At 41.5% G+C, this 13,255-nt stretch overlaps 1 protein-coding gene across 2 annotated transcripts; it reads right to left on the bottom strand.

Annotated features, from left to right (window-relative positions):
- Nucleotides 1-7,744: 7,744 nt before the first annotated feature.
- On the bottom strand, nt 7,745-9,560 carry NEUROD1 (neuronal differentiation 1). Of its 2 annotated transcripts, XM_081581023.1 has the most exons (2): nt 9,537-9,560; nt 7,745-8,635 (listed from the first exon to the last, which is right to left on the bottom strand). In XM_081581023.1, the coding sequence occupies exon 2, from the start codon at nt 8,543-8,545 to the stop codon at nt 7,745-7,747; it is 801 nt and encodes a 266-aa protein (XP_081437149.1). In that variant the 5' UTR covers nt 8,546-8,635; nt 9,537-9,560. The 2 variants fall into 2 exon arrangements, with proteins under 2 accessions (XP_081437149.1, XP_081437148.1); XM_081581022.1 differs by lacking the exon at nt 9,537-9,560 and having other exon boundaries at nt 7,745-8,815.
- Between the last annotated feature and the right edge of the window lie 3,695 nt (nt 9,561-13,255).

Below are 13,255 nucleotides of genomic sequence, written 5' to 3'. Positions count from 1 at the left end.
TATGTCATTAAAACTTCATGGTAAAATTTTATAAGATTTTAAATGAATTCTTCTATATTTATGTATAGTTAACATATCAATTGATTATAGACTTATTTATTAGTTTCCTAGAAGCACCATAGCAAATGATTATAAACTGGGGTGGCTTGAAACAACAGAAATGTATCGTGCACACTTCTGGAGACCAGAAGTCCCAAATCAAGGTGTCTGTAGGGTTGGTTCCTTCCTGGCGTCTCAGAGGGAAAATCTGTTCCATGCCTTTATCATAGATTCTGGTAGTTGCTGGCAATTCTAACAATTCTCCCTTGGCATAGAGACCTGTCAGTCTAATCTCTGCCTACATCTTTGTTCTCCCCTTGTGTTGTCTGCATGTTCTGTCTCTCCTTACAAGGACAACAGTCCCCTTCTTATAAGGATTACTCTAATCCAGTATGACCTCATCTTAACTACATCTTAAGATGTATTATTTGAACCCTATTCCAGGTAGGATCACATTATGAGGTTCTGGCTGGGCATGAATTTTGGGGAGTGGAGGGAGGGCATTACTGAACTCAGTACAGCATATATTTCTTTCCTTAACAATGTATTTTTAAGTAAGATAAATGCATTTTTAGTTAGTTAAAAATGAAACCTTGAGGAACAAAATATCTCTTTATTTAATATTTTTAATATGCTCGTCAGAGTCAAATAAACATTAAAATAGAGTTTCTTTATCCAAAAATCATATGTTGGGATTTCAAAATATCTAAATAAGTAGCCTTGCCTGCATTAACTAAGGAATTCTTTCAGTAAAAATAATTTAAGTAAATACCCATACTTAGATTCCAGTTGTATCTTATGTGCACTTTACTACTGTTTATTGTATATTTAATCATTTGGTGAAAATTATTCAGTTATCTAGCAATGGCAAGTGATATTATCCAAAGTTTCCTTTTAGAATTCTAGTATATTTTCCACTAAGTTCTTGGATATGAACGTTTCTTGGCCCCATACTTGCAACCTGTCACAGATTACAAATTTATAATTCCCTGCCATGAGTAGGCAAGGACTGCAATCATAAGTGACACTAGAGGTAAGGAATTAACCATTTTTTTATTCATCGTTATTCCCTTTCATGGACGTCATAACTGACATCATAGGGAGAAAACACTAAAGAAATCTTATTGATGTGCTAAGTTTATACAATAAACATTTTGAAGTAGATATTAGAGGTTAGATAATTCAGCAATATTTATCTCAACCAATAGAGCATTCTGTATATGATTATTTTAAAGAACACTAGTTATTCTTCCATTTTCAGTGATTTTATAATAAATCACCTTCCAAGAATACTGATTCTTTCATTTTTTCTGCTTCCTAAACAGCTCTCCTAATAATTCACGTGTAGTATTAATGTGACCACCCAATGTTGCTGAACATAATAACTGTATGTTTTCCCTTAATTGTGTTGTATTGACAAGAAAGATCATATTCCCCATAAACTTATGACATTTCTAATCTATTTGATACATTAGAGAAAAATGAATTCAACCAACAACTACTGTGACTATAAAGCACTCCTTTTCATTGTGGATTTCTATTTCTGTCCCATCATCTGCCTCTGTGTAGCTTATTTTTAATTTGTCAAATGCTACTCAACTTCTCAAACTCATTGTTGGAGTACATACTCATGATGGATTAGATTCTGATCTGCTGACAGATCTAAAGTCTTCAGTGATGATAAGGAAGTTTGGGGCAATTTTACATAACACAAGTAATAAATCAAGAACTATTGCTGAAAGAATGATGAACAGAAAGGGGGAAAATAGCATGCTTTCGAGTTCTTAACTTTTTTTTTTTTTTTAATGGCAGGATCTGGACAGAGCTTGTAACATTTTAGGTCTCCTTTTATTCCAATTCCAAATTATATTTAACCAATCGATATCAATAAAAAGAAAAGATTCCTGGTAATTCATGATTACTAATGCTCAGAAGGGTTGGGGTGGGGTGGTTTGGTGCCATGGTGTCATAGAAAATTAATTTCAATTGTTCTCTTTTTATAGAATTAATGCTTATAACTTTCACTGGGATGAGAATCATCTGTAGCGCTCTCCATTCTCAACTGACTTAATTTGTAGCATAGTAGTTAAGGTTTTGGCATCAGATTAGTGTAATTTGATTTGTTCATATTTATTGAGGACCTGTGGGTCTTCTAAGCACCAGAGAAACAGCAACAAACAAATCAGATAAGGTTCATTTTTTTTTGAAGCCCACATTCTACTGAGAGATGTAGATAATTTAAAAATAAGCAAGATAACATCAGATAGATGAATGCTCTGAAAAACAGGAGGGGCCATATAGTAGTGATTTTGATGAAGCTGAAAACAATGATTTTGGTTTGGTTGGTTGCTACTTTAAATGGGAATCAGGAAGAACTTGAGGAAAGTTTCTTCTGAGTTAGAACCTGAAGGAAGGAAGGAAATCAGTAATCAAATACCTACATATCCCAGCTTCTCAACATTTCTCCATCTGTGAAATAAGATACAGTGCTACTCTGATGATGAAATATAGGAATGAATGAAAAGCACTTAGCACTTACCTAATAAGTGTGGGAAGCCTTTCTTGTGACTGCCTGTTCCTTATGACACCAAAGCACAAAGCAGAGTTAGCTTTTAATCTTATTAACAGCAAAGTAAGTCACCAAGTTAGGGCTTCCCAGATGGCTCAGTGGTAAAGAATCTGACTGCCAATGCAGGAGATGCAGGTTTGACCCCTGGGTTGGGAAGATCCCCTGGAGAAGGAAATGGCAACCCAATCCCATATTCTTGCCTGGGAAATCCACAGATAGAGGAGCCTAGTGGGCTACAGTCCATGGGGTTGCAAAAGAGTTGGACACGACTTAGCGACTAAACAACAACAAAGTTACCAAGTTACCTCAAGAATGAGAGATTAAATTTACTCTCTCATCTCCAGATGTCATTTTACAATCCAGCCCCTCTAGATTACTCCATACCTGGGGATTCATAAAGATGGTTACTGTCACTATCCACCTATCTCTAAGTTAGCTGGGCAATTAGCACAATATTGTTGAGATAGCCAAATCACATTTAATGTATCTGAAGATTTAGTCAAGGATTAACATGATACTCTGCATTTTAAGATATTTTAAGATTAGCAATTTAAACAGAAGTCCCCAGAGGCTGCTCCCTTGTCTTGTTGATGCCACTAGTTTGGTTACACAGCTAATTCCATCAGAGCCATTGAACCAAATGTTCATGTATGTGAAGAGAGTCCATGAGTCAATTGCCAGCACAGAATTCTTCCTGACATAGGAAGGCAGATGATCTCCACTTTTGAGTGCATACAGTGCAGATTTCTAGTTGAATGGCTCTTGACAATAGTGTCCTCTGAAACATAATGCCTGGCCAGGAGCCAGTGACTATGCCACCATACAAATCACTATGCATCTGATGCCAGAACGCCTCTGTGCATGGTAACAACAAGAGTTCTCAGTCCTGGTGTTCCACAAGATGTTGCATTGGCTCTTTTATTCTTTATCAGATCCTGGAATTAAAGATTTTATTTAGATGGCTTTCAGGAAATAAGTAATGGTGGTAGAAAAGGAAAAGAGGAGATTTTAGTGTACTTTAAGGAATAGCTCTGCTATTATATGATTCCCATTAGGATGAAATCAGCCTGTGTTTTGAAACCTAGTTTTATTAATTGTTTAATAGACATTTTCACTTTAAATCTCTTGTTTAATTATAGAAGTAAAACAGCTTGGTTCAAACTGTTAGCTAATGATCCATGTATCATTTTAGTAATTGCTAGCTTCTTTCAGAAATGCATTAATTTTATAAGAATTACAGACTTTCAAATGTGAAAACAGTTTTTTTAAGATTAATAAATTATAAGGCTTATGATTCACTTTAATATTATTTTCTATAACATATTATAAACCTAAACTTAGTAGAACATTCCTAAGATAGAAGCCTCTATTTTAATTTACATTTTATTGTCTTTTTAAGAGTAAAAGTAGATAGATCATACTGTATTTGTTATTGATGATGTAAATGAAATCTAAGTTATGCAGTGTTCTATTCAAAAGGAATTCTGTACCAGTTAAAATATTTAGTTAAAATATTTCATCTCCAACTATGAAATTGTCTACTGATTTTAAGCACCACCTTATTCTAGAAATAACTCATCAGAGCATTTTCACATTAAATAAGTAGATATAAACATCTTATTTGATGGAATAGTAATTATTCAAGATGAGGGAACACCCAGAACCCTAAATACTACTGGTAAGCAGACATATATAACAGCACTGAAAGAAATGTTTTCCCCAATGAAGCTATAGTTGCCGATGTTTCTTCTTTTTGGTCGCTTTTCACTTAGTAAAACATTTTCTTTTCTAGATATAGGCATTGGCCAATTATGAAAACTGTAAGAGTCGCTTTTAAATATGCCTAGCATTTCCAAAATAAAAGAAAAAGAGAATTGAAAAGGTTTCTTGTGGTTTGAAAATGCCTTCCAAATATTCATTAAACATTTAAGTGAGTAAATTCGTAGAATATGTTTCTGACATTGGCACTGGTTCTGTGGTATTTCTCTGATCAGATGGAAGTGCTGTGTATATGCAGAGTGCATTCAGTTCATTCATGCATAAACAATATCATTTTCATAAATTAAAACCTCCCCTGCAGAAGGAACATCTGTGCCTGCCTTTGAATAAAAGATGGTGGCATGTGAGTTACTCCTTGACTGACTGAAAGAATCTCTAGGCTTAGAATGAAGTTATACATGTAAAATGGGGGGGGGGGGGCATATGAAACCTAATTTGGAGTCTTCATTCCTACCTTACAAAAAATAATCCACAGATTTTGCTGCTTGCTGTTTTAAAAGCTGGAATTCTTAAAATGGCATCCTCTTATTTCTTCTGTTCATTACAGCAACAGTTTTAAGTTTGCATGAAGAAGTCTAATTTTCATTACAGGTGAAATTGAGCTACTGAATAGATCACATAAGATCTGAATGTTCACTTCATGGTCTCCTAGGCTGGAAGGCTGGCAGTGTTCAGATATCATCTCAGTATTATGTCTCTTAAAGAAAGAACAGTGAAAGCAATCTTGGATATAGGAAGCAACAGCTTGATTCCAAAATAACAACTCTGTTTTACTTGGAATGAGATGATTGCATTTTGGATAAAGTTGGGACTAACTTGAAAGTATTTCTGCCGTGTGATGAAGGCTGATGGAAAACATGCTAAAATGATATATTTTAAATTGCACTCAAACATTTTTTTAATGTTGAAATATTCCTTACTGCTACTGTCACAGCTTGATGTAGCCCCGTTGGCAATGTTATTAGTATGGCTAATTGTTCCTGTCCATTAGATTACTCACATTTTTCTGGAGCAGCTTGCTAAATGAGGTCAGCTTTCTGGAACCCCTAAATCACCAATGAGAACAGGATTAAAGGAACAAGCTTGGGAAGGGAGGTAGTCATCCAACGTGGCATCCGAATCAGAGGAAGAACAATGGAGTCACTAATGACAGTAATCAGAGCACCACAGTAGAGCCAGGGCACAAGTGCCAACATGTTATTCCCTAGAAATTGCTCCTGTCAGTCAACGCATCCAGAGGGAGAGAAATGCCAAACTTTTTTAGTGGCCGTACCAATGGACAGAATCATCTCTTAAGTTTTTTTCAGTGAGTTCCGTTTACGAAACAGGAGAATAGTACACCAAAGGGGGTGAGGAAACAATTAGACCATCCAAAAACATATCACAGTACAGATAGTATATTCTTGAGTACAAGTAGTTCATTACTACTTTTTCGTGAAAAATTACTGAAATCATCACAATTACATAACAATGATAAACTGCCACTTCTTGGATTCTTTAATCAAATCATATCTCCCATATTCTAAAGGTATATCACTTTCTCTTCAGGATATAGTTCTACTGCAAAATAGTTCTAACTATTTTGCAGTAGAGAATGTTTCAGTTCAGGTAGAGATAGCAAAGGACTAAGAAAAAGGTAAAAAAAATTTAGTATGTTCTTAGATATGTAGATAAACTAAGCTAGGATACTTGTTTGGGTCTTGCTTGTTAAGAATTAATTAAATCCCCTTTAAAAAATAGAAGAAAACACAAACTCATAAAGGGATGGAACCCCAAACCAAAAATACAACTGTTGGTCTCTTCACAAACCTTACCCAATCCCAGCCTTATAGTTCAAGTAATGAAATATCAGTTAGGTTCATTCCTTAACTACAAAGAGCTGGTGACTCCCTAAGCAAGAAAAACAGACTAGAGAGTTTGTGTTAAACTAAACTTTTAATTTTTTTCTACAAATAGAACTTAGTATTTTTTTTAACTCAGCAAGTTAAGCAACTGTTCTCCTTAGGAATTATTTATACTTTTAAAAAATCACTTTAAGAAGAAATGCAACAATTGTTCAGATTTTTCAATACTATTTTATTGCAACTGGATGAGTGTTTTCTAAATTGTGCATTACACCATAATATACAGGATTACAAACAATATTACAGTACATATTGATTCCAGTGGTACCAGTATCACATCTCAAACAGCACTTACTCTGGGCTGCATTTTACATGCAATAGCTATTGTTCTAATTATGAATTAAATGGTTTGAATTTCTTTAAGCTACTGTACTAATTGACTACAATAGGTATAAAATCCCAACATTAACAACCTGATTAGAGTTAGGCTCAGATTCATTACATGAATATATGACAAACCACCATTTGTGTGACTATGTATAAAATCATGCATTTATATTTTCTGGAAACATCAATAGCTTCAGATTCTCTGTAAAATCATGGGATGCAAAGGAGTAAAAGACTAAAAAGAAACAGTGCAAATTGTATGTGATAGTCAAGCAGCTTTTGATTTAAAGAAGGGTATGTTGGCATTTGTTTATAATACGTATATACAAGCTTGTGCAAGTACTGAATTGATATGTTTTGATAGGGTATACATCTCTTGTTTTTATTCATTCTCTTAAGAATTATGGATCTGGTTTTCATTTTAAGGAGAGAGAACGACTTTAAAGTGAAATGAACTGCTCAAATTGTGCAATTTTCTTTAACAATTAGAGAAGAAAGAAGTGCTAAGGCAACACAACAACTTTCTAAGCACTTTTCTGCTGGTTTAAATTAGTTAAATTATTTTCTATAAATTAGATATAATTTCTACTTTTCTGATATGTATAAAAATTGATGAAGCTGCATGGTTTTAAAATAGGAAATCCACATTATAAAAAGTCATTAAAAATTCTGTACAAAATCACAACAAAATAATTCAGCATGGGAAAGGTAACAAGTAGTAAAATGCTGGTTGAAAAATATATATTTATATATATTTTAATTGGCCCATTACTAGTTTAAAAATTGCATAGATCCTAATTATTGCTTGTGATTTTGTTATCCCGATCAGATAATTAATATGATCTGAATACAGCTGCACCAAATTTGTGGTGCTTTTTTTTTTTAACTTTACTGTATTATTTTTTTTAAAATAGAAGAGCTATAGAAAATAATACATAAAGTGAACAGGAACTTTGATCCCCTGTTTCTACCAAAGGCAGTAACGACAATAAATACATATATCACTTGAAGCTTGGAGTATTTGCACTTTGCAGCAGTAATACTCAAAGGGCTGCCTTTTGTAAACACGACAGTCACTGTAAGCACAGTGGGTTCGTTTCCCAGGGACGGTGAAACTGACGTGCCTCTAATCGTGAAAGATGGCATTGAGCTGAGCACTCATGACTCGCTCATGATGTGAATGGCTATCGAAGGACATAATATTGTCTATAGGTATCTCACAGCGAGGGGCAGCGGCGCCCGAGAAGACTGATCCGTGGCTTTGGGCCCCTGCCAGGGTTGCTGCAGGATAGTGCATGGTAAAGGCATAATTTTTCTCAAACTCGGCGGACGGTTCGTGTTTGAAAGAGAAGTTGCCATTGATGCTGAGCGGCGGGCTGAGGGGTCCGTCTAAGGAAGGGCTGGTGCAATCAGTCAGAGGGCTCTCAAAGAAAGGTTCCAGCGCTGCGCTGTAGGCGTGAGGCGGCGGCTTGACGTGGAAGACATGGGAGCTGTCCATGGTGCCGTAGGGCGGGCTGGGCAGCCCCGGAGACTGGTAGGAATAGGGGTGCACAGGGAAAGAAGCGCTGGCAGTCGGCAGGTGTGCAGGCATGTCCTGGTTCTGCTCAGGCAGAAAAGTTCGAGGATTGAGCTGCAGGCAGCCGGCAACCAGGTTGGTGGTGGGCTGGGATAAACCCTTGCAGAGCGTCTGTACAAAGGAGACCAGGTCAGGGCTTTTCCCTGAACGCAATATCTCCGACAGGGCCCAGATGTAGTTTTTGGCCAAGCGCAGCGTCTCGATTTTGGACAGCTTCTGCGTCTTGGAGTAGCAGGGCACTACCTTGCGCAGGTTGTCCAGCGCCGCGTTCAGCCCGTGCATGCGGTTCCGCTCCCGGGCGTTGGCTTTCATGCGTCTCAGCTTAAAACGCTCCAGGCGCGCCTTCGTCATCTTCTTCTTTTTGGGGCCGCGTCTCTTAGGCTTTTGATCATCGTCCTCCTCTTCCTCTTCTTCCTCCTCTTCCAGGTCCTCATCTTCCTCCTCCTCCTCTCCCCCGTTCCTCAGTGAGTCCTCTTCCGCGTTCATGGCTTCGAGGTCATCCTCCTTTTTGTCTGTCTCGTGCTCCTCGTCCTGAGAACTAAGACATTCATCTGTCCAGCTTGGAGGACCCTGAGGCTGAGGCTCTCCCATCAGCCCACTCTCGCTGTACGATTTGGTCATGTTTAGGTTTCCTACATTCAACAGGGGAGAGGGGAAAATAGAAAAGGAGAAAAACGCTACATTCAAAAACTACATAGGCCTTCAGCTCTCACGAACCCTAGAGAAATGCATGTGAAAAGAATTACCAGCTGATTACAAAATGAATGCCCCCGAGGAAAAGTTAAATGCAGTTTTATAATGGCCTGTGTGTGCCCCGCTGGTACGTAGGAAACAGGACAGGGCTGCGAATAGGAGCGAAAGTAGGTGTCATAAGCACACTTCTGGTGTATGTTTCCTTGTGATTAAGTGTGTTTATGGTGATTATTCGGTAGGATAATGTGTGTGAAAAATGAGTGTGTATTTCGGCGACTTCATGTTAATTTGGATGAGTTCAAAGTCACAACTCCACAAAAAAAAGACGAGTTTGAAAATTGCAATTATGTTTCCATCTCGGTTCTGGCCTCCCCGCACTCCGTGATTAAAGTTGAAGATCCGTTACGTAATTTACTAACGCTGGCAGTGATTTTTAAGAAGATTATAAGGAGTGGAGATTGAAAAGCAAATGCATGGTGGAGAAAAAGTATTCTCCACAAAATTATTTCACCATCAACGAAACATCTGGTAACAAAAGTGGGCGGGGGGTTTTCCATCCCACCCTTGCCTTTCTTTACTCACCTCCCACCCTGCTGACCCTCTGCTGAATTTCCACCTTGTATAAAAGCGCTTGCTACCGGGCCAGAACCCGGGGCGCTGCGCGGAGCGCTCTTCCGCGTGCCGGGGATCAGGTGCGAAAGGCTCCTCTCTAATAAACAGCCCATTGAAAGGGCCGCCCGCTCTTTATTGGAGCTTTTCAAAGTTCGCCTCAAACCTCCCTTTAAAAGATTGAGTAATTATAATGGTCAGCGAATGGCAATGGCGAAGTTGCTGCTTCTAATAAGGAAAATAAAAAGCCTTTAGTTAGACAACTGAATTTCTGGCTCCTGCAGTGGCTGCTGGGGACTTGGCCGACTCTGGGACAGTAACAGGTAGCAGGAGTGGGTTCCTCTCTCTTTCTCCACATTTTATCCTCTCTCAACTAAACTACCTCTCAACTAGTTTATTTTCTAGGGTGTGTACATTCAAAGTATCAATACCCCTTTCATTCACTGAAAAAATAATTTGCTACTCCCAATGTGCATAAAATACATGTCTACAAAATAAATCTTGGTAACGTAGGCTTTTTTTTTTTTTGCCCTTATTGATAGAAGTGAAATACTGAAGTAGTTATCTGCTTTCAGAACTTTGAAATCACCACTAGGAAATAATCATAGAGTTATAGGACATTACATTTTTTAAAAATCCAAAGACGCTCCTATACTTTTCCCCCTCCAAAAAACAAACAAACAAAAAAAAGTAAAAAAGATTTTTTAAAATTATTAGGCCTGCAGCGGGTATTTGAGTGATGAGACTCAAACTGTGTGAGTATTCACCGTGCAATTATGAAAAGGAATGCCTGTCTCAACGCATAAACGCGCTCACAGACGCACACATACAGAATATGTAGGTACATCTTCAATTGCTTTTATTCCCAATAAAAATTAAAGGATTTAATTACCTGTAGTTGTTAGTAAGTCCTGAGCAGTGATAGTCTCATAACCCTGGGGCCTCTGGGCGCCGTGCCTTCTGCGTGTGGCGAATTCCGCGTGTCCCGGCAGAGCGGGCGCTCAGGTTATATAGCCGAGTTGGTGATGCTGAGCGCGGGCGGGGCCAGGAGCCTAGCGGGCGAGCAGGTTCCAGCGCCCCGCGCCTGCGCACGCGCCGGGGTTCCGCGCTCCCCTCCCTTCCGCCCTCCTCCACCCGCCCCCGCCCCTTCAGCCTTGCTCCTCTCCCACCCGCATCCGACTCCAGCTCCCCTCTCCCCCCACCCCTACCCCCGCCCCATCTCCTTCCTCCCCGGCATGCGCCATATGGTCCTCCCAGTCCAGCCAAGAGCCGGGAACCACGTGACCTGCCCATTTGTATGCCGCAGAGCGCTCCATTCCGGCCCCTTTGTGGCCAGAAGAAAGTGGCCCATCTGTCGCCAGTTAGAGACTCCGCGGACCTGTTTTTACCCGCAGGAGAGATTAACCCTTTCAGGCGGCAGAAGGGAGAAGGGGCGCGGGGTGAGGGGAGAGAGGGGGAAGTAGTTGGAGAGAAGAGAGCGGGAAAGCGAACACCGACTGGCTTTAGATCAGAGTGAGTGGCCGGCGCTGGCGTGGTAAGTAGGGCAAAGGTGCAAGAAGCAGAAGCCGAGACTCCTTTGAACTCCTCGCCGAGGCACTGGCTTCCTGGTCACTCTCTGCCCGAAGGTGTCAGTCTCTTGGTTTCTCCCTCTTGGTAGACGCTTTGTTCGTTGGCACCAAAGGGTGGCTTCTGCCAGTCTCCACCAGCACCTTAAGCAACATATATTCTGTATTAAAACAGCTTCATCTGTAAACGCAGCTGTGAGACTAGTCCCTAACCTCCTTAACTGGATCGCCCACGCCCAGCCCCAACAGTAAAGAAAATTTGGTACTGGTCACTCTACTTCACCATCCGTGCAACCCGGCCCTCGTGACCCTCGCCTACCCTTGTCCCTGGAGACTCCTCACTCTGTCCATATACCCCTCTTGCCTGTAGTCCTTGTCCTCAGATCGCGCTAGTCCTTGGCTTCAGTGGCCTCCGGAGCTCTCTTGCATGAAAACTAGAGGACTTCTCTGACGCTAAGATTCTGCCTTTTAACCAAGGTCATTGGATGGATGTAAAGTGTGCCTTCACCCTGGTTCCCTACAGGGAACCCTACAGGCTCCCTTGTCCCCCTTGGTCCCAACTTTCCGGCTTGTAAATAGGAGCTTGACTGAGTCAAGCCTTCTCAAAGGGAGGATGCAAAGGGCCTATTCTAAAGGGGTCTTTTTCACTCCTCTTCCTAGAAAGGGCATTAGTACAACTCTGGGAAGGGCTGATGGCTACTTTTCCAGACTTTAAAGACTCTGATGTGACACTCTACCTTGCAGGTCAAGCAAAAACCACAGAGCTTCCTAATTCTAAAGGAGCCATATTTGTGTTTAAATGGTGATTCTTTATTCACCCGTTTCTACCAAGGCATGTTTCAGGATTAATTATATATATATAAGTTGGCTGTATCTCTTCCCTGCCCACTCTTTCTCCACTAGACTCTCCTCTAATCCTCCATTAACTAACCCCTTATCCCCTCCCAGACCCGTGTCCCCTTACAATGAATGCTGTGAACTTGAATTGCTTATTTAAAGGCAATTGCTCTAAAAGCCCCTAGAGTTTGCAAACAGCGTCAGGGCTGAGCGGCTGGAGTTGGGTGCATCTGGGAACGGGGGGGGGGGCGGGGGGATGCGGTGGGGAGGGGCAGAGGGTCCTAACATTATCTCTGGTGTCTAGAAGGCTGCCATGCAGCCTTCCTGGTTCAGTGCACATCTGAAAGAGGAGTAAAGGGATGGGAGATCCCGTTGCCCAATGCGTAGCATGAACCATGGTGAGCTTGCAGGGCAAAACTGTACAGAGTTTTGGCTTTTGCCTTCACTCATAAGTGTACCAGGATCGCAGAAGACAGAAGAATTCCCCCAGGAGCCTAGTCTTCGTATTTACCCTGTACAGTCTTTATTTTAAGTGATGGGTTAAAACTTGAGGGCCATCTGAGTAACAGCCTGCAGGGGCTGGTCCCCAACTTGGAGGTCCCAGGACTCGCGCGGGTGGACCATGTGTTACCATTCTCCCAGCAGCTGCCCCGACAGCCTAGCCCACCGTGCCCGCGGGGATGTGCCCTGGCCCTCATTTCTCAGTCTTAGGGGAGCTTCAGAGGGGGTGCTAGGGGCGAGATGGAAGAGGGCTTCAGGTACCCCGGAGGCCTGTGGATAATCTAGGGGATCCCTCACCCAGAAGCGGAAACTTCCTCAGTTTGGGATACCCAGTGGAGTACAGGAGAGTCTTGGTGGGGCCAGATGTTCCTGGGCAGGCAAAGAAGGGAAATGTGGGTATGTCGCCAGCCGAGAGACTCCGGTGCGGGAATTACTAGACTCCTTCCCTCCTTCTCCTCTTGATAAATTCACCCTTAATCCCGCTCTCGGTGAGCCTCCGGGCGCCCTGGGACGACCCGCTTGCGCGCCGGGAACGTCTACACACTGTGCGCCTCGCGGTGGAGATTGCCTACCCCCTTTACCCGGACTCCGTCCCCCTACCCTTCCACCCCCACCCCCGCCCCGGGAGACTGCAGGCCAGTAGTCAGATCCGGAAGGGAAGAGGCCTGGATTGAGTTGCCTTTTGTTGGGAGGGGAAGCGGGGAGAGAAATTGGGGCCAGAGGACAGTGGCAGCCGCAACGCTCAGAGAGGCTGGACTGCCGGCGTGGCTGGCTTAGTACCGTGGAATAGTCGCGGTCCCGTCCTGCCTCCGTATTTTCTTCTCCCTCTTTTGGACTTTGTTTCGACGGTTGCACA

The sequence above is a fragment of the Giraffa tippelskirchi genome, chromosome 3 (genome assembly GCF_054371585.1).
Source record: "Giraffa tippelskirchi isolate mGirTip1 chromosome 3, T2T-mGirTip1v1.2.pri, whole genome shotgun sequence".
NCBI lineage: Eukaryota > Metazoa > Chordata > Mammalia > Artiodactyla > Giraffidae > Giraffa > Giraffa tippelskirchi.
This window is presented reverse-complemented; position numbering and strand designations above follow the sequence as displayed.